The sequence below is a fragment of the Scyliorhinus canicula genome, chromosome 3 (assembly GCF_902713615.1).
Source record: "Scyliorhinus canicula chromosome 3, sScyCan1.1, whole genome shotgun sequence".
In the NCBI taxonomy this organism is placed as follows: domain Eukaryota; kingdom Metazoa; phylum Chordata; class Chondrichthyes; order Carcharhiniformes; family Scyliorhinidae; genus Scyliorhinus; species Scyliorhinus canicula.
Window position 1 is genome coordinate 275462851 of NC_052148.1, and position 24361 is coordinate 275487211.

The window sequence follows — 24361 nt, forward strand, 5'->3', positions numbered from 1 at the left end:
CCCCCCACCCTCAACCCCCCCTCATCGCCGCAACCCCCCACCCTCAACCCCCCCCTCATTGCCGCAACCCCCCACCCTCAACCCCCCCCTCATCTCCGCAACCCCCCCCTCTCAACGCCGGGTCCCCCCCCCTCTCAACGCCGGGTCCCCCCCCCCTCCTAACGCCGGGTCCCCCCCCTCCTCAATGCAGGGTCCCCCCCCCTCTCCTCCCAACGCAGGGTACACCTCCCTCCCCCCTCTCCCTCCCCCCTCTCCCTCCCCCCTCTCCCTCCCCCCCCCCCCCCCTCTCCCTCCCTCCCCCCTCCCCCCCTTCCCTCCCCCTCCCCCTTCCCTCCCCTCCCCCTCCCCCCCTTCCCTCCCCCTCCCTCCCTCCCCCCTTCCCTCCCCCCAATAAAAGTTGTTGTCCTTGAAAGTGGTGTTTGTAGAAGCCTCCTCCTTGAGTAGTTTATTACATTACAATGACTGCCTTTCACTGACTGGAAAGAGCTGCCAAACATCCTGATGTTGTGCAAGGTCTACATTAAAGCAAGTTCTTTCTTAAGTATGTCCAGTGCTGGCAGCCATATCAGTTTGGAGACATCCTGGCTTTGGAGGGTAAACAGTGAAGAGCAATGAAGTAGATTGATCAGGTGGCCATCCTGGTTTCAAAGGAAAGGATAGAAGCACTTTGGTAGAATGGGAAAGAAACTCAGCCAGATGTTCAGTATTCACCAGGGTTTGGTGAAAAGAGACAAACATGAACAAAGAAACTGAAAACAAACTTATGAAATAATTTCTACAGACAAAATAGTAGGAGTGTAAGTGCAAAAACTTAATCAAAATGTACGATTTTAAAACGGTTATGCTTTGGTCATAGACCAGGGACGTGATTTAACACAAATAAACCCAGTCCCGTTGTGGGAGTATTTAGCGGGTGTTTCCTGCTGTTTGTACCGAGTCCCATTCCTTCATTTCCTACACAAAGGCTCCCTGTACACCGGCGCAGGATGAAATTGGGGAGCCGTTTTAAATGGTTCCCCAATCTCACGATCCCCCAGCGTCCCAGCTTACCTGTTGGGGGTTCCTCGAGCCCCCTGCACCCCACCTCAGATTGGGCAGGGCCTGATGTCCGGCGGAGGCAAAATGCCACCTTGGCACTGCCAGCCTGGCACCCTGGCAGTGCCATCTGGGAACACTGGCTGGGTCAGGTTGGCAGTGCCAAGGTGTCCAGGTGGCATCAGCAGTGCCATGGTGCCACCCTGCCCTGATCGCCCTGGAGACCCCTGCCCAAGTGCCGTTCCGCCTAGTTGGTGGGGACCAGTGTTTAGCGACGCACGGCTGGAGTCTCCTCGGAGAGGAATTCGATCCCGGGCGCTGGTTCGATCTGGCGAGTGCATATTCGAGTGTGCCTAATTGCACACTTAAATATACAAATTTAGATCCCGCCCATTGTGGGAGGGATCCAGATTGTGACGTCTCGTGAAATTCTGTTAGATCTAGCGAGGTGTAGCGAGCTGGGTAAATCTTGCGAGAGGCCTCTGCGAGATTTACCGATCACATTCTGAGTCAGGCACGGTACGGCCATTAGATTTTGCCCCAAGCATTCACTTTGGACAGAATGCACTGTTGTATTGACAAGAAGGAAAGTTTTACTGTGATATAATTTCTTGTTTTTTTTTTAGCCAGTGAGATGGGCCGACTTGATGGAAAAGTGATAATTCTGTCAGCAGCAGCACAGGGTATCGGGAGGGCATGTGCAATTGTAAGTTTTCACTTTCAACCTGTACAATGTGGAATGTTGTCCCGCTGATTTCCGGTTTTAATACCCATGTTGTGACTGATGATGTCCATTAAATAACACCCAGGACACACGGATCAAATCCGATCTTTAGAAGTCATATCCAGAGTTTCTAAAATTGCTTTAGATTTTAGGACAGCATTAGATAGAATATAAACTAACCTGTACAACCTGTAAAACTCACATCAAAATGACCTTTGTGTTTGTTTCTCTCTTTAATTTTGAGGCATTTGGAAGAGAAGGTGCTCGGGTAATTGCTACAGATATAAATGAAGAGAAACTAAAAGAATTGGAACAGTATTCAGGTAATAAATGTGTTTGTTATTTACTGTGACTTTGCATCGATGCATGGTATTGATTGATTAATTATCCCTGAGCATTGAGACAGGGAGGTCTTGTGGTGCAGTGGGTCGTATCTCGGCCTCTGAGTCAGAAGCTCCGAGTTCGAGACCCACCCCAACCACCTGGTGGCTGAGGAAGGTGCGATCATAACCTGGAAAACCCTTGCAAACATGCCAGTGGCAGGTGGTAAGAGTGTGAGAGACGCCTGGCAGCCACGCTCGATGCAAAGTGGTGCCACACAAGCTATAAGCCTCTGGCAACAGCCTGGGGACCTGTTCCAGGAAAAACCTGGCCATGGGAACAGATAAAAGTCTGTTTTGTGCAGCAGCCGGTGTAGGAAGAGAAACAACAACACTCAAAAAGGGACCCGCTGAAACACTGGGGGATTACAGATCTTCAATTCTGTATAACTTGCTCTCAGAGAAAATATTGGGCGCGATCTACTAGCCGGGTTGCGCCTAAAAGGCAGCAAGGCGCAACCGGTAGATGCCGGGAGATCCCTCTTCCTGGATCTACCCAGCATGCCACGCCTCTCGAGATAAAACACGATCCCGCAAGATGTCGCGATCTGAATCCTGCTCATTGTGTGCGAGATCAACATTTTGCAAATCTTCAAAATGCTGTCTCCAGGGAGTGGACTCAGAGAGCCGGAATATCGGAGCTGTGAGTGTAAGTAACTTACCTCGGGGATTCACGGCCTAGTCTCCAGGGAGCGGACTCGGAGAGGCGGAATATCGGAGCTGTGAGTATAAGTAACTTACCTCGGGGATTCACGGCCTAGTCCCCAGGGAGAGGACTCAGAGAGCCATAATATCGGAGCTGTGAGTATAAATAATTTACCTCGGGGATTCACGGCCTAGTCCTCAGGGATCGGACTCAGAGAGGCGGAATATCGGAGCTGTGAGTATAAATAACTTACCTCGGGGATTCACGGCCTAGTCCCCAGGGAGCGGACTCAGAGAGCCGGAATATCGGAGCTGTGAGTATAAGTAACTTACCTCGGGGATTCACGGCCTAGTCTCCAGGGAGCGGACTCGGAGAGCCGGAATATCGGAGCTGTGAGTATAAGTAACTTACCTCGGGGATTCACGGCCTAGTCTCCAGGGAGCGGACTCAGAGAGCCGGAATATCGGAGCTGTGAGTATAAGTAACTTACCTCGGGGATTCACGGCCTAGTCCCCAGGGAGCGGATTCGGAGAGGCGGAATATCGGAGCTGTGAGTATAAGTAACTTACCTCGGGGATTCACGGCCTAGTCTCCAGGGAGCGGACTCAGAGAGCCGGAATATCGGAGCTGTGAGTATAAGTAACTTACCTCGGGGATTCACGGCCTAGTCTCCAGGGAGCGGACTCAGAGAGCCGGAATATCGGAGCTGTGAGTATAAGTAACTTACCTCGGGGATTCACGGCCTAGTCCCCAGGGAGAGGACTCAGAGAGCCATAATATCGGAGCTGTGAGTATAAATAATTTACCTCGGGGATTCACGGCCTAGTCCTCAGGGAGCGGACTCAGAGAGGCGGAATATCGGAGCTGTGAGTATAAATAACTTACCTCGGGGATTCACGGCCTAGTCCCCAGGGAGCGGACTCAGAGAGCCGGAATATCGGAGCTGTGAGTATAAGTAACTTACCTCGGGGATTCACGGCCTAGTCTCCAGGGAGCGGACTCGGAGAGCCGGAATATCGGAGCTGTGAGTATAAGTAACTTACCTCGGGGATTCACGGCCTAGTCTCCAGGGAGCGGACTCGGAGAGCCGGAATATCGGAGCTGTGAGTATAAGTAACTTACCTCGGGGATTCACGGCCTAGTCTCCAGGGAGCGGACTCAGAGAGCCGGAATATCGGAGCTGTGAGTATAAGTAACTTACCTCGGGGATTCACGGCCTAGTCCCCAGGGAGCGGACTCGGAGAGGCGGAATATCGGAGCTGTGAGTATAAGTAACTTACCTCGGGGATTCACGGCCTAGTCTCCAGGGAGCGGACTCAGAGAGCCGGAATATCGGAGCTGTGAGTATAAGTAACTTACCTCGGGGATTCACGGCCTAGTCCCCAGGGAGCGGACTCGGAGAGGCGGAATATCGGAGCTGTGAGTATAAATAACTTACCTCGGGGATTTCACTGAAAGGAAAAAACTAAAAAGTATCATTACAGGAAAGCTGATTGGCTGGTAAGGAATCTGCACTAAATTTGAAAAAAAATTGAAAAACAAATCAATTGACCGAGTAGAGGAATAACTAAACCGGAGGGCAGAGACTAATCCCGGGTAAGGTATAAAATTTGGCACGGGGCTTTTTGCGGCCATGTTGTTTCAGTTACAGGAGAGGTTAGGACCTGAACCCGCATCACCGAGATTAATGTACCATTTAATATTTCTAAAAGAAATCTAGCACCAGGGACCACATAGTTAATTGTAACTTGATTTAATAAGAATTTCAAAATTAATTACGTAGTTTATTAATTAATGAGTAATTAATGAGAAATGTCCATCAGAGGGATAAAGTGCTTCGCCTGTGGGATGTGGGAAATCTGTGATACTTCAAGCTTTCCGGAAAACTACATCTGCAGGACGTGTACCCAATTGCTCCTCATAGACCGTATGGATCAGTGGGAGCAGCAGTTGGATGCACTTAGGAGGATGCAGGTGCGGAAAGTGTCATAGACAGGGATTTTAGAGATGTGACCACACACTAGGTACAGGCAGAGAGATGGGTGACCACCAGAAGGGGCAGGTAGTCAGTGCAGGAATCCCATGTGGCTGTCCCCCCTCTCTAACAGGTATATTGTTTTGGATACAGTTGGGGGGAATGGCCAATCAGGAGAAAGCAACAGCCAGAACAGTGGCACCATGGCTAGCTCTGTTGTTATCAGGGAGCATCAAAGAGCAGACGAGCAATAGTTATAGGGAACTCTATAGTCAGCGGCACAGATTGGTGCTTCCGTGGACGTGAAAGAGGCTCCAGGATGGTATGTTGCCTTCCTACTGCCAGGGTCCAGGATGTCTCTGAACGGGCACTGGGCATTCTGAAGGGGGAGGGTTGACAGCCAAAGATCGTGGTACACATGGGTACTAACGACATAGGCAGGAAGAGTGATGAGGCCCTGCAAAAGGAGTTCAGGAAGTTCAGCAATGAGCTAAAAAGCAGGACCTCTAGGGTTGTAATCTCAGGATTACTCCCTGTGCCACGTGCCAGTGAGGCTAGAAATAGGAAGGTAGAGCATCTAAACACGTGGCTAAAACGCTGGTGTAGGAGGGAGGGTTTCAGATATCTGGACCATTGGAAGCTCTTCCGGGGGAAATTGGGACCTGTACAAGAAGGACAGGTTGCATCTAAACTGGAGGGGCACCAATATCCTGGCTGGGAGGTTTGCTAGAGTCAATCGGGAGGGTTCAGACAAGTATGGCAGGGGTTGGGAACCAGAGCAATAGGTCAGCAGGTGAAATAACTGAGCGGGAACTAGAGAATTGGGCCAGTATGACTCTGAGGAAGAGCAGGCAGGAGGATGTAGCTGAACACAGCGGGACTGGTGGTCTGAAGTGCATATGTTTCAATGCGAGAAGTGTAACAGGTAAGGCAGATGAACTTAGAGCTTGGATTAGTACTTGGAACTATGATGTTGTTGCCATTACAGAGACCTGGTTGAGGGAAGGACAGGATTGGCAGCTAAACGTTCCAGGGTTTAGATGTTTCAGGTAGGATAGAGGGGGATGTAAAAGGGGTGACGGAGTTGCGCTACTGGTTAGGGAGAATATCACAGCTGTACCACGGGAGGACACCTCAGAGGGCAGCGAGGCTATATGGGTAGAGATCAGGAATAAGAAGGGTGCAGTCACAATGTTGGGGGTTTACTACAGGCCTCCCAACAGCCAGCGGGAAATAGAGGAGCAGATAGGTAGAGAGATTTTGGAAAGGAGTAAAAACAACAGGGTTGTTGTGATGGGAGACTTCAACTTCCCCAATATTGACTGGGACTCACTTAGTGCTGGGGGCTTGGGCAGGGCAGAGTTTGTAAGGAGCATCCAGGAGGGCTTCTTAAAACAATATGTAGACAGTCCAACTAGGGAACAGGCTGTACTGGACCTGGTATTGGGGAATGAACCCGGTCAAGTGGTCGAAGTTTCAGTAGGGAGCATTTTGGAAATAGTGACCATAATTCCTTGGACTGGATTCTCCGGTTTTGAGGCTATGTCACCACGCTGGCGTGGGAGCGGTGGCGTTTTATGACAGAACAAAAGGTGTAAAATGGCCGCCCATCCTCTGTTTGGCTGGGGCGAGACTGCCGGCAGCGTGAAGCACCCGGCTCGAGCTGCTGATACGACCTGGAGAATTGGCGGGTCCGTGTCCGCGCATGCGCACAGCGGCGGCCGGCAGCAGCCGTGCTACATCACAGCGGCTGCTTGTGGACTCGGCCTGCGAAGTAGCCCCCCTTTTTGGCTGGCTTGCACGCCTCAAACTACCCCCAACAGTGCCCCCAGCCCCTGGTAATGTCCTCCCTGCTGCGGTACTAGACTGAGTCCGCATGCCACGCTGAGTTCCCTCCGGGTGAATGGAAGACCCCCCCACCCCAGCCAGGCGATGGATGGAAGACGTTCCTCACCAGCGAACTGAAGGAGATGAGAAACGACATTACGGCCGAAATACAGGCACTGGTCAAGGTGATGATGGTGGAGTCGGCCACAATGCAGATGGCAGTCGACAGTATGGGAAAGGGATTGGAGGCCCAGAGAGCACGATACAGGAGCAGGAAAGAGCCTCAATGGACCAGAGCCACTGAATCGTCGCCCTGGAGGTCGTAATTAAGAGATTGGTGGCGAGTCAGGGGAGCCTGAAAGGAAATGTGAAGGGCCAAGAAAATCGGTCAAGGTGGCAGAATATCAGGATAGTGGGCCTGCCAGCGGGAATCGAGGGCAGGGACCCATCCGACTACGTGGCCCAAATGCTGGGTAACCGAGTGAGGAGAGACAGCTTCCCCAAGCCGCCGGAGATGGACCCCGAGTGAGGAGAGACAGCTTCCCCAAGCCGCCGGAGATGGACCCCGAGTGAGGAGAGACAGCTTCCCCAAGCCGCTGGAGATGGACCCCGAGTGAGGAGAGGCAGCTTCCCCAAGCCGCCGGAGATGGACCCCGAGTGAGGAGAGGCAGCTTCCCCAAGCCGCCGGAGATGGACCCCGAGTGAGGAGAGGCAGCTTCCCCAAGCCGCCGGAGATGGACAGGGTTCACAGGTCACTCCGGCTGAAACAGAAGGCAGTACACAGCAGAGGATGAGGAGGGGATAGAGGGGACACCAATAGAGCGGGAGTAGGAAGGGGTCAGACTGACCCTGGGAGGGGGGGGGCACCTCACAAGTGGGAAGGGGAGATGCCTGGCCCGGGGGGGGGGGAGCACAACACCAAGAGGGGAGAAAGCAGAAGGGTAAACAGGAGGGGGGGGTTATGGGGGGGAGGGAGTGGGAGGGCAGCAAGGTGGGGAGGGCTGGAGCTCGGCTTCAGCAGGTCACACTCAGAAACAAGATGGCAGCCATTTTGGAGGGTCCCTGAACAAAGGGAAACCCCGGAGCGCAGGGGACCGGCTTCGCATTCCGAAAGACGTGTTGTTGGGTAATTTGGACATTCTGAATTCTCCCTCAGTGTACCCGAACAGGCGTCAGAGTGTGGCGACTAGGGGCTTTTCACAGTAACTTCATTGCAGTGTTAATGAAAGCCTACTTGTGACAATAAAGATTATTATTATGATTATTATTATGGTGATGATGGTGACAGCGGCCATTTTGGACGGCCCCTAACAAAGGGAAGCCCTTGAGTGCAGGGGCACGTCCACAAGGTGAGGATGATTGATCCGCAGAAGCAGGGGGGACAAAAAACACCCCATCAGGTGAGTCACCTGGAATGTCTTTGCCCACCTGAGAAGTTTGAAAGCCGACATAGTCTTCCTGCAGGAGGCACACCTGAGGGAGAAGGTCTGACTGCGGGTCAGGAAGGGCTGGATGGGACAGACCGACCATTCCTGCTACGGGATGAGAGCTCTGGGGGTGGTCGTACGGATAAATAGGAGAACATAGAACATACAGGGTTGAAAGAGGCCATTCAGCCCATCGAGCCGCTTAAGCCCTCACTTCCACCCTATCCCCGTAACCCAATAACCCCTCCGAACCTTTTTGGACACTAAGGGCAATTTAGCATGGGTAATCCACCTAACCTGCACGTCTTTGGACTGAGTTCACTGTGACAAAGACAGTTACGGATCCGGAGGACGGTACATCATGGTCAGCGGTATCCTGGATGGGGCACCGCTTGGCCTGGTCAAAGTCTACATGCCCAATTGGGACGACATGGTATTTGTAAAGAAGGGGATGGCGGAAATCCCCAACATCGACATGCACCAACTGATCATGGGGCGGGTGGTGGGGGAGGTCAGCTATGTGCAGGGCCCACTGACGGACAAATCAAACCCAGAACGGGGAAAACAACAGGTATGGCTAGAAAACTGGGAACAGCAGATGGGGACTGCGGACCCTTGGCGGTCCACGTACCCAGGTGAGAAGGAATTTTCTTTCTTTTTGCAAGGTTTATACCCATATCGACTCCCTTACGGTGGGGCAATCGGTGTTTCCAGCGATAGTAAGAACGGAATACTCTACGATCGGAATCTCCGACCACGCTCCACATTACATGGATGTGAGGTTGGAGACGGGCCTTGCCCAGTGACCCACGTGGAGGTTAGACACGACCCTTTTGCCAATCACAGGCCATAGACGGGTACGTTACTAACAACCGGAACGGGGAAGTCTCACCTTCCACATTCTGGGAGGCGCTGAAGGCTGGGATTAGGGGAGACATTACTGCTTATAAGGCAATCAGAGACAGGGAAGAGAGGGCGGCCAGGCAGCAACTGATCAACTCCATCCTGGAGGTCGACAGAAGATACTCTGAGACTTTGGCCGTAGAAGCTTCTGGCGGAGAGGAAAAGCTACAACTGGACTTTAACCTGCTATCCACCAGGAAGGCAGTGCACCAACTCCACCAGACATGGTGGCCTTCAACGAAGACGGAGACAAGGCTGGCCGCCTATTGGCTCACCAGCTGAGAAAACCGGCAGCAACGATGGAGATAGTACAGGTGAAGGATAGCAGACTGGCAGCAACGATGGGGATAGTACAGGTGAAGGATAGCAAACTGGCAGCAAGATGGAGACAGGACAGGTGAAGGATAGCAGACTGGCAGCAATGAGGGAGATAGTACAGGTGAAGGATAGCAAAGGCAGACTGGCAGCAACGATGGAGATAGTACAGGTGAAGGATAGCAAAGGCAGACTGGCAGCAACGATGGAGACAGGACAGGTGAAGGATAGCAAAGGCAGACTGGCAGCAACGATGGCGATAGTACAGGTGAAGGATAGCAGACTGGCAGCAACGATGGAGACAGGACAGGTGAAGGATAGCAGACTGGCAGCAACGATGGAGATTGTACAGGTGAAGGATAGCAGACTGGCAGCAACGATGGCGATAGCACAGGTGAAGGATAGCAAAGGCAGACTGTAACCAAACCCAAAAAGTCAATGAAGCATTTGAGGCCTTCTGCCGGGTCTGTACACCTCTGAGCCCCAAGACAGGGACTCTGGGATGAAACAGTTCCTCGATGGACCGGACATGCCAATCTTTGAGGATGATAGGAGGATGGGGCTGGCAGCCCTACTCGAACTGGGAGAGGTCTTTGAGAACAACCCAACAGGCTCCTGGCAGATTTCTACGGACAGTTTGCGATGGCACTGACCATGCACTTGCAGGAAATGTTCACAGACTCGTCAGTGAGGGACATCCGCCTCCAATGCTTAACACAAGCCACCATATCGCTGATGTCCAAGGAACAGTTAGTGCTCTTTGGGGGGGTTTAAACTAATTCAGCAGGGGCATGGGAACCTGGATTGTAGTTTTGGGGTACGGGAGATTGAGAGTATAGAGGTCAGGAGCACAGATTTGACTTCGCAGGAGGGTGCCAGTGTTCAGGTAGGTGGTTTGAAGTGTGTCTACTTCAATGCCAGGAGTATACGAAATAAGGTAGGGGAACTGGCAGTATGGGTTGGTACCTGGGACTTCGATGTTGTGGCCATTTCAGAGACATGGATAGAGCAGGGACAGGAATGGTTGTTGCAGGTTCCGGGGTTTAGGTGTTTTAGTAAGCTCAGAGAAGGGGGCAAAAGAGGGGGAGGTGTGGCGCTGCTAGTCAAAGACAGTATTACGGTGGCGGAAAGGATGCTAGATGGGGACTCTTCTTCTGAGGTAGTATGGGCTGAGGTTAGAAACAGGAAAGGAGAGGTCACCCTGTTGGGAGTTTTCTATAGGCCACCTAATAGTTCTAGAGATGTAGAGGAAAGGATGGCGAAGATGATTCTGCAAAAGAGCGAAAGTAACAGGGTAGTTGTTATGGGAGACTTTAACTTTCCAAATATTGACTGGAAAAGATATAGTTCGAGTACATTAGATGGGTCGTTCTTTGTGCAATGTGTGCAGGAGGGTTTCCTGACACAATATGTTGACAGGCCAACAAGAGGCGAGGCCACATTGGATTTGGTTTTGGGTAATGAACCAGGCCAGGTGTTAGATCTGGAGGTAGGTGAGCACTTTGGAAACTGTGACCACAATTCGGTGACCTTTACGTTAGTGATGGAAAGGGATAAGTATACCCCGCAGGGCAAGAGTTATAGCTGGGGGAAGGGCAATTATGATGCCATTAGACATGACTTAGGATGTGTAGGTTGGAGAAGTAGGCTGCAAGGGTTGGGCACACTGGATATGTGGAGCTTGTTCAAGGAACAGCTATTGCATGTTCTTGATAAGTACGTACCAGTCAGGCAGGGAGGAAGGGGTCGAGCGAGGGAACCGTGGTTTACCAAAGAAGTGGAATCTCTTGTTAAGAGGAAGAAGGAGGCCTATGTGAAGATGAGGCATGAAGTTTCAGTTGGGGCGCTTGATAGTTACAAGGAAGCGAGGAAGGATCTAAAGAGAGAGCTGAGACGAGCAAGGAGGGGACATGAGAAGTCTTTGGCAGGTAGGATCAAGGAAAACCCAAAAGCTTTCTATAGGTATGTCAGGAATAAAAGAATGACTAGGGTAAGAGTAGGGCCAGTCAAGGACAGTGGTGGGAAGTTGTGTGTGGAGGCTGAGGAGATAAGCGAGATACTAAATGAATACTTTTTGTCAGTATTCACTCAAGAAAAAGATAATATTGTGGAGGAGAATGCTGAGACCCAGGCTATTAGAATAGATGGCATTGAGGTGCGTAGGGAAGAAGTGTTGGCAATTCTGGACAAGGTGAAAATAGATAAGTCCCCGGGGCCGGATGGGATTTATCCTAGGATTCTCTGGGAAGCCAGGGAAGAGATTGCTGAGCCTTTGGCTTTGATTTTTAGGTCATCATTGGCTACAGGAATAGTGCCAGAGGACTGGAGGATAGCAAATGTGGTCCCTTTGTTCAAGAAGGGGAGTAGAGATAACCCCGGTAACTATAGGCCGGTGAGCCTAACGTCTGTGGTGGGTAAGGTCTTGGAGAGGATTATAAAAGATACGATTTATAATCATCTAGATAGGAATAATATGATTAGGGATAGTCAGCATGGTTTTGTGAAGGGTAGGTCATGCCTCACAAACCTTATCGGGTTCTTTGAGAAGGTGACTGAACAGGTAGACGAGGGTAGAGCAGTTGATGTGGTGTATATGGATTTCAGTAAAGCGTTTGATAAGGTTCCCCACGGTCGGCTATTGCAGAAAATACGGAGGCTGGGGATTGAGGGTGATTTAGAGATGTGGATCAGAAATTGGCTAGTTGAAAGAAGACAGAGAGTGCTAGTTGATGGGAAATGTTCAGAATGGAGTTCAGTTACGAGTGGCGTACCACAAGGATCTGTTCTGGGGCCGTTGCTGTTTGTCATTTTTATAAATGACCTAGAGGAGGGCGCGGAAGGATGGGTGAGTAAATTTGCAGACGACACTAAAGTCGGTGGAGTTGTAGACAGTGCGGAAGGATGTTGCAGGTTACAGAGGGACATAGATAAGCCGCAGAGCTGGGCTGAGCGGTGGCAAATGGAGTTTAATGTGGAGAAGTGTGAGGTGATTCACTTTGGAAAGAATAACAGGAATGTGGAATATTTGGCTAATGGTAAAATTCTTGGTAGTGTGGATGAGCAGAGGGATCTCGGTGTCCATGTACATAGATCCCTGAAAGTTGCCACCCAGGTTGATAGGGTTGTGAAGAAGGCCTATGGTGTGTTGGCCTTTATTGGTAGAGGGATTGAGTTCCGGAGCCATGAGGTCATGTTGCAGTTGTACAAAACTCTAGTACGGCCGCATTTGGAGTATTGCGTACAGTTCTGGTCGCCTCATTATAGGAAGGACGTGGAAGCTTTGGAACGGGTGCAGAGGAGATTTACCAGGATGTTGCCTGGTATGGAGGGAAAATCTTATGAGGAAAGGCTGATGGACTTGAGGTTGTTTTCGTTAGAGAGAAGAAGGTTAAGAGGTGACTTAATAGAGGCATACAAAATGATCAGAGGGTTAGATAGGGTGGACAGCGAGAGCCTTCTCCCGCGGATGGGGGTGGCTAGCACGAGGGGACATAGCCTTAAATTGAGGGGTAATAGATATAGGACAGAGGTCAGAGGTGGGTTTTTTACGCAAAGAGTGGTGAGGCCGTGGAATGCCCTACCTGCAACAGTAGTGAACTCGCCAACATTGAGGGCATTTAAAAGTTTATTGGATAAGCATATGGATGATAATGGCATAGTGTAGGTTAGATGGCCTTTAGTTTTTTTTTCCATGTCGGTGCAACATCGAGGGCCGAAGGGCCTGTACTGCGCTGTATCGTTCTATGTTCTATGTTCTATGAAGATAGACCAATTCCGCTGCTCAATTTGGAAACATCCTCTCACGTCTACTCTATCCAGGCCCCGCAGTATCCTGCAAGTTTCAATAATATTCCCCCTCCTCCTTCCAAACACCTACGAGTACAGACCCAGAGTCCTTAACGTGCCTCATCCGATAAGCTGTTCATTCCAGGGATCATTCTTGTGAACCTCCTCTGGACCCTTTCCAAGGCCCCAGCACATCCTTCCTTAGATATGGGGCCCAAAACTGCTCACAATACTCCAAATGCGGTCTGACCAGAGCCTTATACAGCCTCAGAAGTACATCCCTGGTCTTGTATTCTATCCCTCTTGACATGAATGCTAACATTGCATTTGCCTTCCTAACTGCTGACTGAACCTGCACGTTAACCTTAAGAGAATCTTGAACCCTTTGTGCTTCTGATTTTCTAAGCATTTCCCGATTTTAGAAAATAGTCTATGCCTCCATTCCTCCTTCCACAGTAACCTCACACTTTGCATTCCATCTGCCACTTCTTTGCCCACTCTCCTAGCCTTTCCAAGTCCCCTGCTTCCTCAATACTACCTGTCCCTTTACAGATCTTTGTATCATCTGCAAACTTAGCAACAGTGCCTTCAGTTCCTTCTTCCAGATCATTAATGTATATTGTGAAAAGTTGTGGCCCCAGCACCGACCGCTGAGGCACACCACTAGTCACCGGCTGTCATCCAGAAAAAGACCCCTTTATCCCCACTCTCTGCCTTCTGCCAGTCAGCCAATCCTCTAACCATGCCAGGGTCTTACCCTTAACACCGTGGGCTCTTAACTTATTTAACAATCTCCTATGTGGCACCTTGTCAACGGCCTTCTGGAAATCTAAATAAATCACGTCCACTGGTTCTCCTTTGTCTAACTTCCTTGTTATCTCCTCAAAGAACTCTAACAGATTTGTCAGACATGGCCTCCCTTTGACAAAGCCGTGCTGACTCAGTCCTATTTTACCATGCACTTCCAAGTATTTTGCGATCTCTTTAATAACAGACTCTAAAATCTTACCAATAACCAACCTATAATTTCCCATCCCTGTTCTTATCCAGCCTGGCAATCGAGCCCCTGGTGATTTCCCTGCGAGAGGTGAAAGGTTGGCAGGGGAGGCAGAGAGCACGGAATCTCACTCTATGCGGTGACCTGCTTCTCTATATCTTGGACTCGCAAAGTGGCACGGAAGGAATCATGATGCTCCTGAGAGAGTTTGGAGCCTTCCCGGGCTACAAACTCAACCTGAACGAGAGTGAAATCTTCCCTGTGAACCGGAGAGGGGGAGGGGCAGAGCTGGAAGGATTACCATTCAAACTCGCCCAAAGCAAATTCCACTCTCTGGGGATCCAGATTGTCCACAATTGGAGATGGATCCACAAGTGGAACCTGACCAGTCTGGTGGAGGAAGTCAAAAAGGACCTACAGAGATGGGACACACTCCCGCTCTCCCTAGCGGGGAGGGTACAGACGATCAAGATTAACATACTGCCCAGGTTCTTCCCTAACCTTCAGGATTCACCTGAGGAAGGAGCAGTGCTCCGAAAGCTCGTGTTTGAATCAAACCTGTTGGACTTTAACCTGGTGTTGTAAGACTTCTTACTGTGCCAACCTTCAGTGTGGTCAACAAAGTGATTATGACATTTGTGTATGTAGCGGGAGGGAGAAGAACCCAAGGATTTTCAAAAAAGTCCTGCAAAGAATAAGGAGCCTGAGGGCCAGGCCCTCCAATAGTCCGACTGGCTAAATGTACTTGTTACAGAAATCTGTTCCATTCAGTTAGGACCTGTCCAATGTGCCTTGCCTCATATTTCACCACCTGGCTTGGCTCCGTAGCATGGCAGCAGAAGATGGGAGCCGAGAGGTAAAGACTTGAAATTAAGAATTTTTTTCAGACAGAAGTCACTTCTGCGCAGCATGATTGAAACGAAATGTAAAGTGTCCGGGTTTCCCATCACTGTTCTCTGACCAACGATCAAACAGAAACAAGCTGTGGTCTTGTCCCTTCCTAACAAAGCAAGTTTAAGGGCAAAGTATTTTCTGAGAAGCCATTGGTTGGATACTGAGGAAGATGAGGAATACTGAGGAAGATGATTGATTATGAGAAAGATGATCTCGTAAATATATGCGAGGCATGGTCAGACTTTGATAACTTTAGAAACATGAATGGTTATTCCACAGAGGAATAAATACATCATGGAAATTTAACAGGTTATAGAAAAGGTTGTGGAAATTCTATTTGGAATTCTTAATAATAATAATCTTTACTGTCACAAGTAGGCTTATATTAACACTGCAATGAAGTTACTGTGAAAAGCCCCTAGTCGCCATATTCCGGCGCCTGTTCGGGTACACAGAGGGAGAATTCAGGATGGCCAATTCACCTAACAGCACGTCTTTCGGGACTTGTGGGAGGAAACCGGAGCACCCGGAGTAAACCCACGCAGACACGGGGAGAATGTGCAGACTCCGCACAGACAGTGACCCAAACCGGGAATTGAACCCGGTTCTCTGATGCTGTGCAGCAACAGTGCTAACCACTGTGCTACCATGCCATCTTGTTCAGTATTTACTGTCAAATGTTGAATTATACCAAAGTGTCACATACAGATGGACTCCTGGTCCTGACTCCAGAAACATACGTGCTTTTAAATCAATGTTTGTGCTTTAAAGATAAAATCTGGGAAAACAGTCATTTGCGGCAGATTTCACGGCACAAATGGGGACAGGAGAAGGAGGAGATCATTGAGACATGGGTTCAGGCACTGATACAAGAGGAGAGTCACGGACAGAAGAAATGAGCTGGAGACCTTTCTGGCACAGAGCAGGAATGGAGTAACAATAACAGGAGAATGTACCTCGGGAATGGCCGTTGAATTATTAACGGGTGTTTCAGATGTGATTTGAAATATCATTGTGTGGTAAACGATCTAAAACAGAACAGGCGGGTTTGAGGCAATGCACAGAACTGAATGGTCAGACGTGGAAGGTGTTGCTGTGTTTACTTGCTGTAAATATGGCGGTTAATAAGGTCGCCTTTCTTAATCCTAATTATGAATATACTTTCAGAGTCACCAGGTATCTCTCAATACCGCCACAAGGTTCAACCCCAATACCCATCAAAGAGCCAATACACCAGTTAGTTAGTTCAATGTCAATACTACTTTATTTACACACAGTAAGATCTACTCATGCACAATTACACTACAGACTAAACTATCTTTATCACTAACGCCTATACTTAACTTCGGGTGCCCACTTAGGTCAGAGGAACAGTGGCCGTTGTTCGGATCTGAGGCTGTCAGGTTTGAAGAGGTGACAGGAGAACAGCTATGGCCGTCCGTCTGGTAGCGAGCGTTGACCTTGAACTTACTGCTTCTGGTGATGCTGGTGGGCGGGTTTCTCCGCTTGAGAGCCGAATCCAAGAGGCTGAATCTTTCGTGGGGGTTCCTTATACTTGGAGGGGCTTCGCGCTTTTAGATGGGCCTTAAACTTGGTCCCAATTAATTGGGCAGCTTCTTGATCATTGCCATCGATCTAAACCAATAAAGGGGCGGGTGCCTTGATGGCTGGGCGTGTCCTAAGTGGGCGTTGGCCTTACTTTGTTTGTGTCTTCTTGCTGGGGTAGGGGCGCCGGACTGTCTGGGACAGTATCGGCTACCTGACCACTTGTCCTTTGCTTCCCGGGGAAGGGCCATCAATATGTAAATCGACCCAGAGTTTTGGTTCCATCTGCCGACTGCCTTCCAAATATACATTCAGGCTCTGTGCCTGTTTGCTTTGCATTGTCCATATTTCCCTACAGACTCTGAGAGTGTCTATTTTATATACTGAAAGTGGCCATCCCAGATGGCTACAAAGGTGATGTTATTGATCAGTCTGAGGGAGAAGCTTCATTTCAGGAATGAATATATCTGTCGCAAGTAGACTTACATTAACACTGCAATGAAGTTACTGTGAAAATCTCCTAGACGCCACACTCCGGCGCCCGTTCGGGTACACAGAAGGAGAATTCAGAACGTCCAATTCACCTAACAGCACGTCTTTCGGGACTTGTGGGAGGAAACCGGAGCACCCGGAGGAAACCCACACAGATACGGGGAGAACGTGCAGACTCCACACAGACAGTGACCCAAGCTGGAATTTGAACCCTGGTCCCTGGCGTTGGTTTAGCACTGGGCTAAATCGCTGGCTTTAAAAGCAGCCCAATGCAGGCCAGCAGCACAGTTCAATTTCCGTACCAGCCTCCCCGAACAGGTGCCGGAATGTGGTGACTAGGGGCGTTTCACAGTAACTTCATTTGAAGCCTACTTGTGACAATAAGCGATTTTCATTTCATTTAATAGGACTATGTAGGACAATGGTTTCACATCCACTGTATGTAGAACAGATTGCTGGAAATGTTATTTCGATTCACTTACTAAGTGAGGATTGAAGTAAGCTCAGGGAATATGAATATTCTGTTTGCTTCTGGTTCGAGGAAGACAGCACATTAACCTCGTTGGAAAGAGTGGTGATTCCACGTAGGCTAGCTGGGTAAGCCACTTTATTATGTTAGGAAATAAAGATAGTTTTAAGTCATTTATATTTATATTTGTGGAAATTAGGATAAGGTTAAGCTTAATTTGCGTTTCTGTATTTGTGTGTTAAGATGGGGTTAAAACTTCAGTTTTAGCTTCATGTTTAAAAAAAGGTGTTGGTTAACTCAGATGCCTGCATTGTAATGAGGGTTTACGACGTTTAACAAAATACAGGGTTTTAAAAAAATTAGGCTGGTGTTTAGTGGTCAGGGGCAGTTAGCGCAGATGAAAGAAAGCCACCCAGGTGGAAGGAGCTTTCTACAGACACTGTCAGTACAGGCAGAGAAATACAGAGAGACAGAAAGCAAGTTACAGAAGCTAAAGAACAGAAAGTCCCAGAAACTAGTGGATGGGACAGTCCGGGAAGACTGTAAACTCAAAGGAACAAAGAACAGGCATCTGGAAAAATGGTTCTGTTCCATTAAGTCAAAAAGTTGGTGACATTTCCTACAGCCGGGGGAACCCTGGTGCTGTGTTGGCTTGACTGGGGATCTAAGAGATTTCCTGGAAATGTGAATGCATGTGGTGGTCCAGGGCAGAGGAGTAACAAAAGGACAGGGTGAAATCCTGAGGGTAGTTCCTTGGTGAAGGTATCCGAGAGGACGCATTGGGAGAAGATTCCAAGGTGTGTTCTTTGAGAGCAAAGATTGGAAACCCTCATGTGAAAGCCAGAGATCTCAGGAGAGTAGCTGGCCCACAAGGTGATAACTGGCTGGGGGGGGGGGGGGGGGGGGGGGGGGATTGATGAGAAATCCATAGAGGTTGGACTGGGTGGCACCTGTCAGGTGGTTTCTAAGTGTGGGATGTCTGACCACACTTTAGCCATTGGTTTACACGGGCTGCACACTTACTGTGATCATCAGCGTAGAAGATTCATTTTGTAACTTGTGTTATCATTACAAATCTGTAAATATCTGTAAAGGTATTAATGGTGTCAGGAAAACAAGGGTAGTTTTAATGGATTTATATTTGTATTGGTAAACATGCGAAACAAGGTATAGTTTTAAGTGTGTTTAATTTAACATTTCTGTGCCAAGAAAGGTAAAACATACAGTTAGATTCATGCTGGACAAAGGCGTTTGTATGCATGGGGTTGGTTAAGTTCCAACTGTGTTCCTTTGTGCTTAGAGAGGGCTACGGCGTGAAGAATAAATAAACCAACAGTAGTTGCTTAGCAACTGGGGCCTTATAAGTTTAGCTAATTTGATTGCAGCTGGAGTTAGGTAGTGAGAGAGAAGGCAGCTCTCACAGCTCTGCCAGAAGCAGTTGGTTTTGGAAGGCTAAAGAGGGAACATCTCTCTCAGCCTTGCTAGAAAAAAGCCATACTATGGAGCAATAGTTTAGAAAACAAATGCCAGAAATCTAAAGTCCAGCTAGTTAAGAAAACTAGAGAAATTAAGAGAAGTGTCCAAGAAGTATTGCTTTACAGTGCCAGGATCCTAAGTTTGATTCCTGGCTTGGGTCACTGTCTGTGCGGAGTTTGCAAGTTCTCTCCTGCGTGGGTTTCCTCGGGGTGCTCCAGTTTCCTGCCACAGATCCTGATAGATGCGCTTGTTAAGCGAAATGGACATTCTGAATTCTCTCTGTGTACCCGAACAGGCACCGGAGTGTGGCGATTTTTACAGTAACTTCATTGCAGTGTTATGTAAGCCTACTTGTGACGGTAATAAAGATTATTATTATTATAAATCTGGAATTAAGTGAACAGAGAAAAATTCAAGGAAAAGTAAATAAAGGGTTCTGAGGCAATTGCAATAACCAGGTTTAAAGTGGAACAGCAGCCTTCAAAAGTAAATGAAATGTCTGATGCTATTTTAATACAGTCTGGGAATTGAGAGATAAAGCAATTGTGAGCAGTTTGCTCAAGACAAAGGAACACTAAAGAGGTTGGTTTAAAATTCTGGACTGGATTTGCTGTAAAAAGTGAAGGAGAAGGTTTGTTTCAAGGTGTTATTTGGAAAACCTGGTCTGGATTATGGAATGCAAATCTCTAAGGGAAAGATTTTATCATGAGAGAAGATATTGAAGTGTTTTGGGCAGTGGAGTTTGGAAACTCTCACGTGATAATCATCTCGGGGTTTCTGAGGAAACATGCGCTCCATTCTGAACCCCAAGTGAATTTGCCCACATTCACCTTGTGCGCTTAAAAGAAACTTTTTGTTAATGAGACCATTATAGATTAAGATGTACTTTGTAATCTGTGTTAATTCTAACACCGTGTGTAATTGTTTCGTTAAGAGGGGAGTAAAGGTATATTATCATAATCCAATTTTTTCATGTTTAATAAATGTTTTTTCCTTCTTGTTTAAAACTAATTAGCAGTCCTGTGACTTGGCTCGTTCACGTTTTATACAAAAAATAAAAGTTACAGTCATTTGAACCAAAGTTCCATTCTGGGATCTTCCCGTCCAGTTAGATCTTTGACTCGAACAATGACATAATGTAGGAGAAGCCAGTGCTTTGATGTAACATACCTCCATGTGGTTTTGTATTTCTGACAGAGGCCACTTTGTCACCAGGAGGATTTTAAAACCCTCTATTTTAAAATATTCATTCATGGGACATTGGTGTCACTGGCAAAGCCAGCATTTATTTCTCAACCATAATTGGTCTTGAGTAGGTGGTAAGGAGCTGCCTTCTTGAACCGTTGTAGTCCATGTGGTGCAGGTACACCACAATGGGGAGGGAGTTCAAGATTTTGACCCAGCGGCCGGTGGTACAGTGGTTAGCACTGCTGCCTCACAGCACCAGGGACCCAGGTTCGATTCCCGGCTTAGGTCACTGTCTCCAGACTCTGCACGTTCTCCCTGTGTCTGCGTGGGTTTCCTCCGGGTGCTCCGGTTTCCTCCCACAGTCTAAAGATGTGCAAATTAGGTCGATTAGCCATAATAAATTGCCTCTTAGTGTCCAAAGATGTGTCGGTTCGGTGGATAGACCATTATCAATGTGGAGGGTTACAGAGATAGGGCAGGGGTGTGGGCAGAGGTAGAGTGCTCTTTGGGAGGGTTGGTGCAGATTCAATGGGCCGAATGGCCTCCTTCTGCAATGTAGGACTCTATGGAATTTATGGATTCTATGACAGAGAAGAAATGGCAATATGGTTCCAAGTTGGAATGGTATGTGGCTTGGAGGGGAACTTGCAGGTGATGATGTTCCCATACATCTGTGTCCATTGTGGTAGAGATGTTGGGTTTGATGCTGTCGAAGGAACTGGAGTTGCTGCAGTGAATCTTGTAGCTGGTACACATGGCTCATTAGTGGATGGAGTGGATGTTGGAAGGGCTGGATGGGGCCAATCACGAGCCTGCTTTGTCCTGAAGTTTATAAGAATGCGAGATGGTCTCATTTAAACATAGAAAATTCTGAAAGAGTTTGACAGGATAGACAGTGAGAGACTATTCCCATTGGCTGGGGAATCACACATGGTCAGTTTCAGGATAAGGGAATGATTATTTATGTCTGAAATGAGGAGAAATTTCTTTACTCAAGGGGTGTGAATGTCTAGAATTCTCTACCCCAGAGGATTGTCAATGCCTCATTATTGAATTGATAGAGACAGGGATAGGTGGGTGTTTTAGTGTCTCAGGGAATGAAGAGATGTCTGAACTCGGCGGGAAAGTGGAGTTGAAGTCCCAGATTATCCATGATTGTATTGGATAGTGCACCGTACGCTGTAAGGCCTCCTGCTCCTGTCTTCTCCATCGGCAGCCTCTTGGAGGAGAGGATGATTTGCTTCCACACTAAAAATGGATGCCCAGGTGAATGAGGAACACACTGTGCGAGCCTGCTGTTTCTGTCACAGGTGGAGCAGAGGGTGGTTGGAGCAATGGGTGGATGGGTTTTTCGGGTGGGGGTGTTTTTGGGTCGGCGGGGTTACCAGGTCGGCGGGAGTCCTGGGTGGGTGGGGGTCCTGGGTAGGCGGGGTTCCCAGGTGGGTGGGGATCTGGGTGGATGGGATGGTGGATGGGGTTTCCGGGTGGGTGGGGTTCTGGGTGGGTGGGGGTCTTGTGTAGGTGGGGTTCGCAGGTGGGCAGGGTTCCCGGGTGGGTTGGGGTCCTGGGTGGGTGGGGTTCCGGGTGGGCAGGGTTCGCGGGTGGGCGGGGGTCCCCGGTGGTTGGGGTTCAGGGTTCCCGGGTGGGCGGGGGCCCCGGTTGGGCGGGGGTCCCGGGTGGGCGGGGGTCCCCGGTGGTTGGGGTTCAGGGTCCCCGGGTGGGTGGGGGTGCCCAGGTGGGCGGGGTTCCGGGTGGGCGGGGTTACAGGTGGGCGGGGCCCCCGGGTGGGTAGGGTTCCGGGTGGGCGGGGTTCCCGGGTGGGCGGGGATTCAGATCGAGAGAATGCGGCCCGATCTCTTCCTGCACTGACGAGTGGAGCTCGGTTTAGGACATGCGACAGAGTGCGGCTTGGGTGGGGCGTTCCTAGCTGAGGCCCCAGAAAACCCAGGTTATCGATAAAATAGCGGGTTCATTGTAGAGAATGACCCCTCTGATCCCACCCAGAACGGACTTCTCTTTTCATTAGATTGCTCCCCATATTGCCCCGGCTATGTATCTACTGCTCTGTATCTGCTGCTCTGTATCTACTGCTCTGTATCTGCGGCTCTGTATCTGCGGCTCTGTATCTGCTGTTCTGTATCTACTGCTCTGTATCTGCTGCTCTGTATCTACTGCTCTGTATCTGCGGCTCTGTATCTGCAGCTCTGTATCTGCTGCTCTGTATCTACTGCTCTGCATCTGCTGCTCTGGATCTGCTGCTCTGTATCTGCGGCTCTGTATTTACTGCTCTGCATCTGCTGCTCTGTATCTGTTGCTCTGTATCTGCTGCTCTGTATCTGTTGCTCTGTATCTGCGGCTCTGTATCTACTGCTCTGGATCTGCTGCTCTGTATCTGCGGCTCTGTATTTACTGCTCTGCATCTGCTGCTCTGTATCTACTGCTCTGTATCTACTGCTCTGTATCTGTTGCTCTGTGTCTGCTGTTCTGTATCTGCTGCTCTGTATCGGCTCTGTATCTGCGGCTCTGTATCTGTGGCTCTGTATCTGCGGCTTTGTATCTGCGGCTCTGTATCTGATGCTCTGTATCTACTGCTCTGTATCTACTGCTCTGTATCTGCTGCTCTATCTACAGCTCTGTATCTGCTCCTCTGTATCTGCGGCTCTGTATCTGCGGCTCTGTATCTGCGGCTCTGTATCTGCGGCTCTGTATCTGCGGCTCTGTATCTGCGGCTCTGTATCTGCGGCTCTGTATCTGCGGCTCTGTATCTGCGGCTCTGTATCTGCGGCTCTGTATCTGCGGCTCTGTATCTGCTGCTCTGTATCTGCTGCTCTGTATCTGCGGCTGTGTATCTGCGGCTCTGTACCTGCGGCTCTGTACCTGCGGATCTGTATCTGCGGTTCTGTATCTGCGGCTCTGTATCTGCGGCTCTGTATCTACTGCTCTGTATCTGCGGCTCTGTATTTGCGGTTCTGTATCTGCTGCTCTGTATCTGCTGCTCTGTATCTGCTGCTCTGTATCTGCTGCTCTGTATCTGCTGCTCTGTATCTGCTGCTCTGTATCTGCTCTGTATCTGCGGCTCTGTATCTGCGACACTGTACCTGCGGCTCTGTACCTGCTGCTCTGTATCTGCTGCTCTGTATCTGCTGCTCTGTATCTGTTGCTCTGTATCTGCTGCTCTGTATCTGCTGCTCTGTATCTGCTCTGTATCTGCGGCTCTGTATCTGCGGCTCTGTATCTGCGGCTCTGTATCTGCGGCTCTGTATCTGCGGCTCTGTATCTGCTGCTCTGTATCTGTTGCTCTGTATCTGCTGCTCTGTGTATGTTGCTGTGTACCTGTTGCTCTGTATCTGCGGCTCTGTATCTATTGCTCTGTATTTGCGGCTCTGTATCTGCGGCTCTATATCTGCGGCTCTGTATCTACTGCTCTGTATCTGCAAGTCTGTATCTGCGGCTCTGTATCTGCGGCTCTGTATCTATTGCTCTGTATCTGCTACTCTGTATCTGCGGCTCTGTATCTGCGGATCTGTATCTATTGCTCTGTATCTGCGGCTCTGTATCTGCTGCTCTGTATCTGCGGCTCTGTATCTGCGGCTCTGTATCTGCGGCTCTGTATCTACGGCTCTGTATCTGCTGCTCTGTACCTGCTGCTCTGTATCTGCGGCTCTGTATCTGCTGCTCTGTATCTGCGGCTCTGTATCTATTGCTCTGTATCTGCTACTCTGTATCTGCGGCTCTGTATCTGCGGATCTGTATCTATTGCTCTGTATCTGCGGTTCTGTATCTGCGGCTCTGTATCTGCGGCTCTGTATCTGCGGCTCTGTATCTACGGCTCTGTATCTGCGGCTCTGTATCTGCGGCTCTGTATCTACGGCTCTGTATCTGCTGCTCTGTATCTGCGGCTCTGTATCTGCTGCTCTGTATCTGCAGCTCTGTATCTGCTGCTCTGTATCTGCTGATCCCATTCTTCACTCATGCCGTTGATCACTAATCTCCCCCATTCAGTAGACTATCCCCTTTGCTCTTAATCACCAAAGCTGTAATCTCCCAAATCCAAATACCTTTCATCTAATTCTCTCCCCATAAGGCACCTTCTGTGAACCCCATTCTCCAGTCTCTCTCATCTCTATTCACCCTGTGTGAGGATTGGGACCCGTCCCCAGTTACCGACTCGGACTGTACACTGGAAAGGGGAAAATCCTCATTTTCAGGAAGTAGGAAAGTCTGCAATTTATGACTAATATCTTGAAGCAATTTACAATCCCCGGAATGTTCACCACATTGT

General features: G+C 49.3%; 1 protein-coding gene across 1 annotated transcript in view; it reads left to right on the top strand.

Annotated features, from left to right (window-relative positions):
* The first annotated feature begins 1663 nt into the window (after window positions 1–1663).
* LOC119963676 (3-hydroxybutyrate dehydrogenase type 2-like) overlaps window positions 1664–24361 on the top strand; it is an 83740-nt gene continuing 61042 nt past the window's right edge. Inside the window, exons 1-2 of the mRNA XM_038792994.1 lie at window positions 1664–1741; window positions 2004–2082. Coding sequence (XP_038648922.1) covers window positions 1670–1741; window positions 2004–2082 — 151 coding nt within the window. The 5' untranslated portion in view covers window positions 1664–1669. The remainder of the gene's footprint in view (window positions 1742–2003; window positions 2083–24361) is intronic.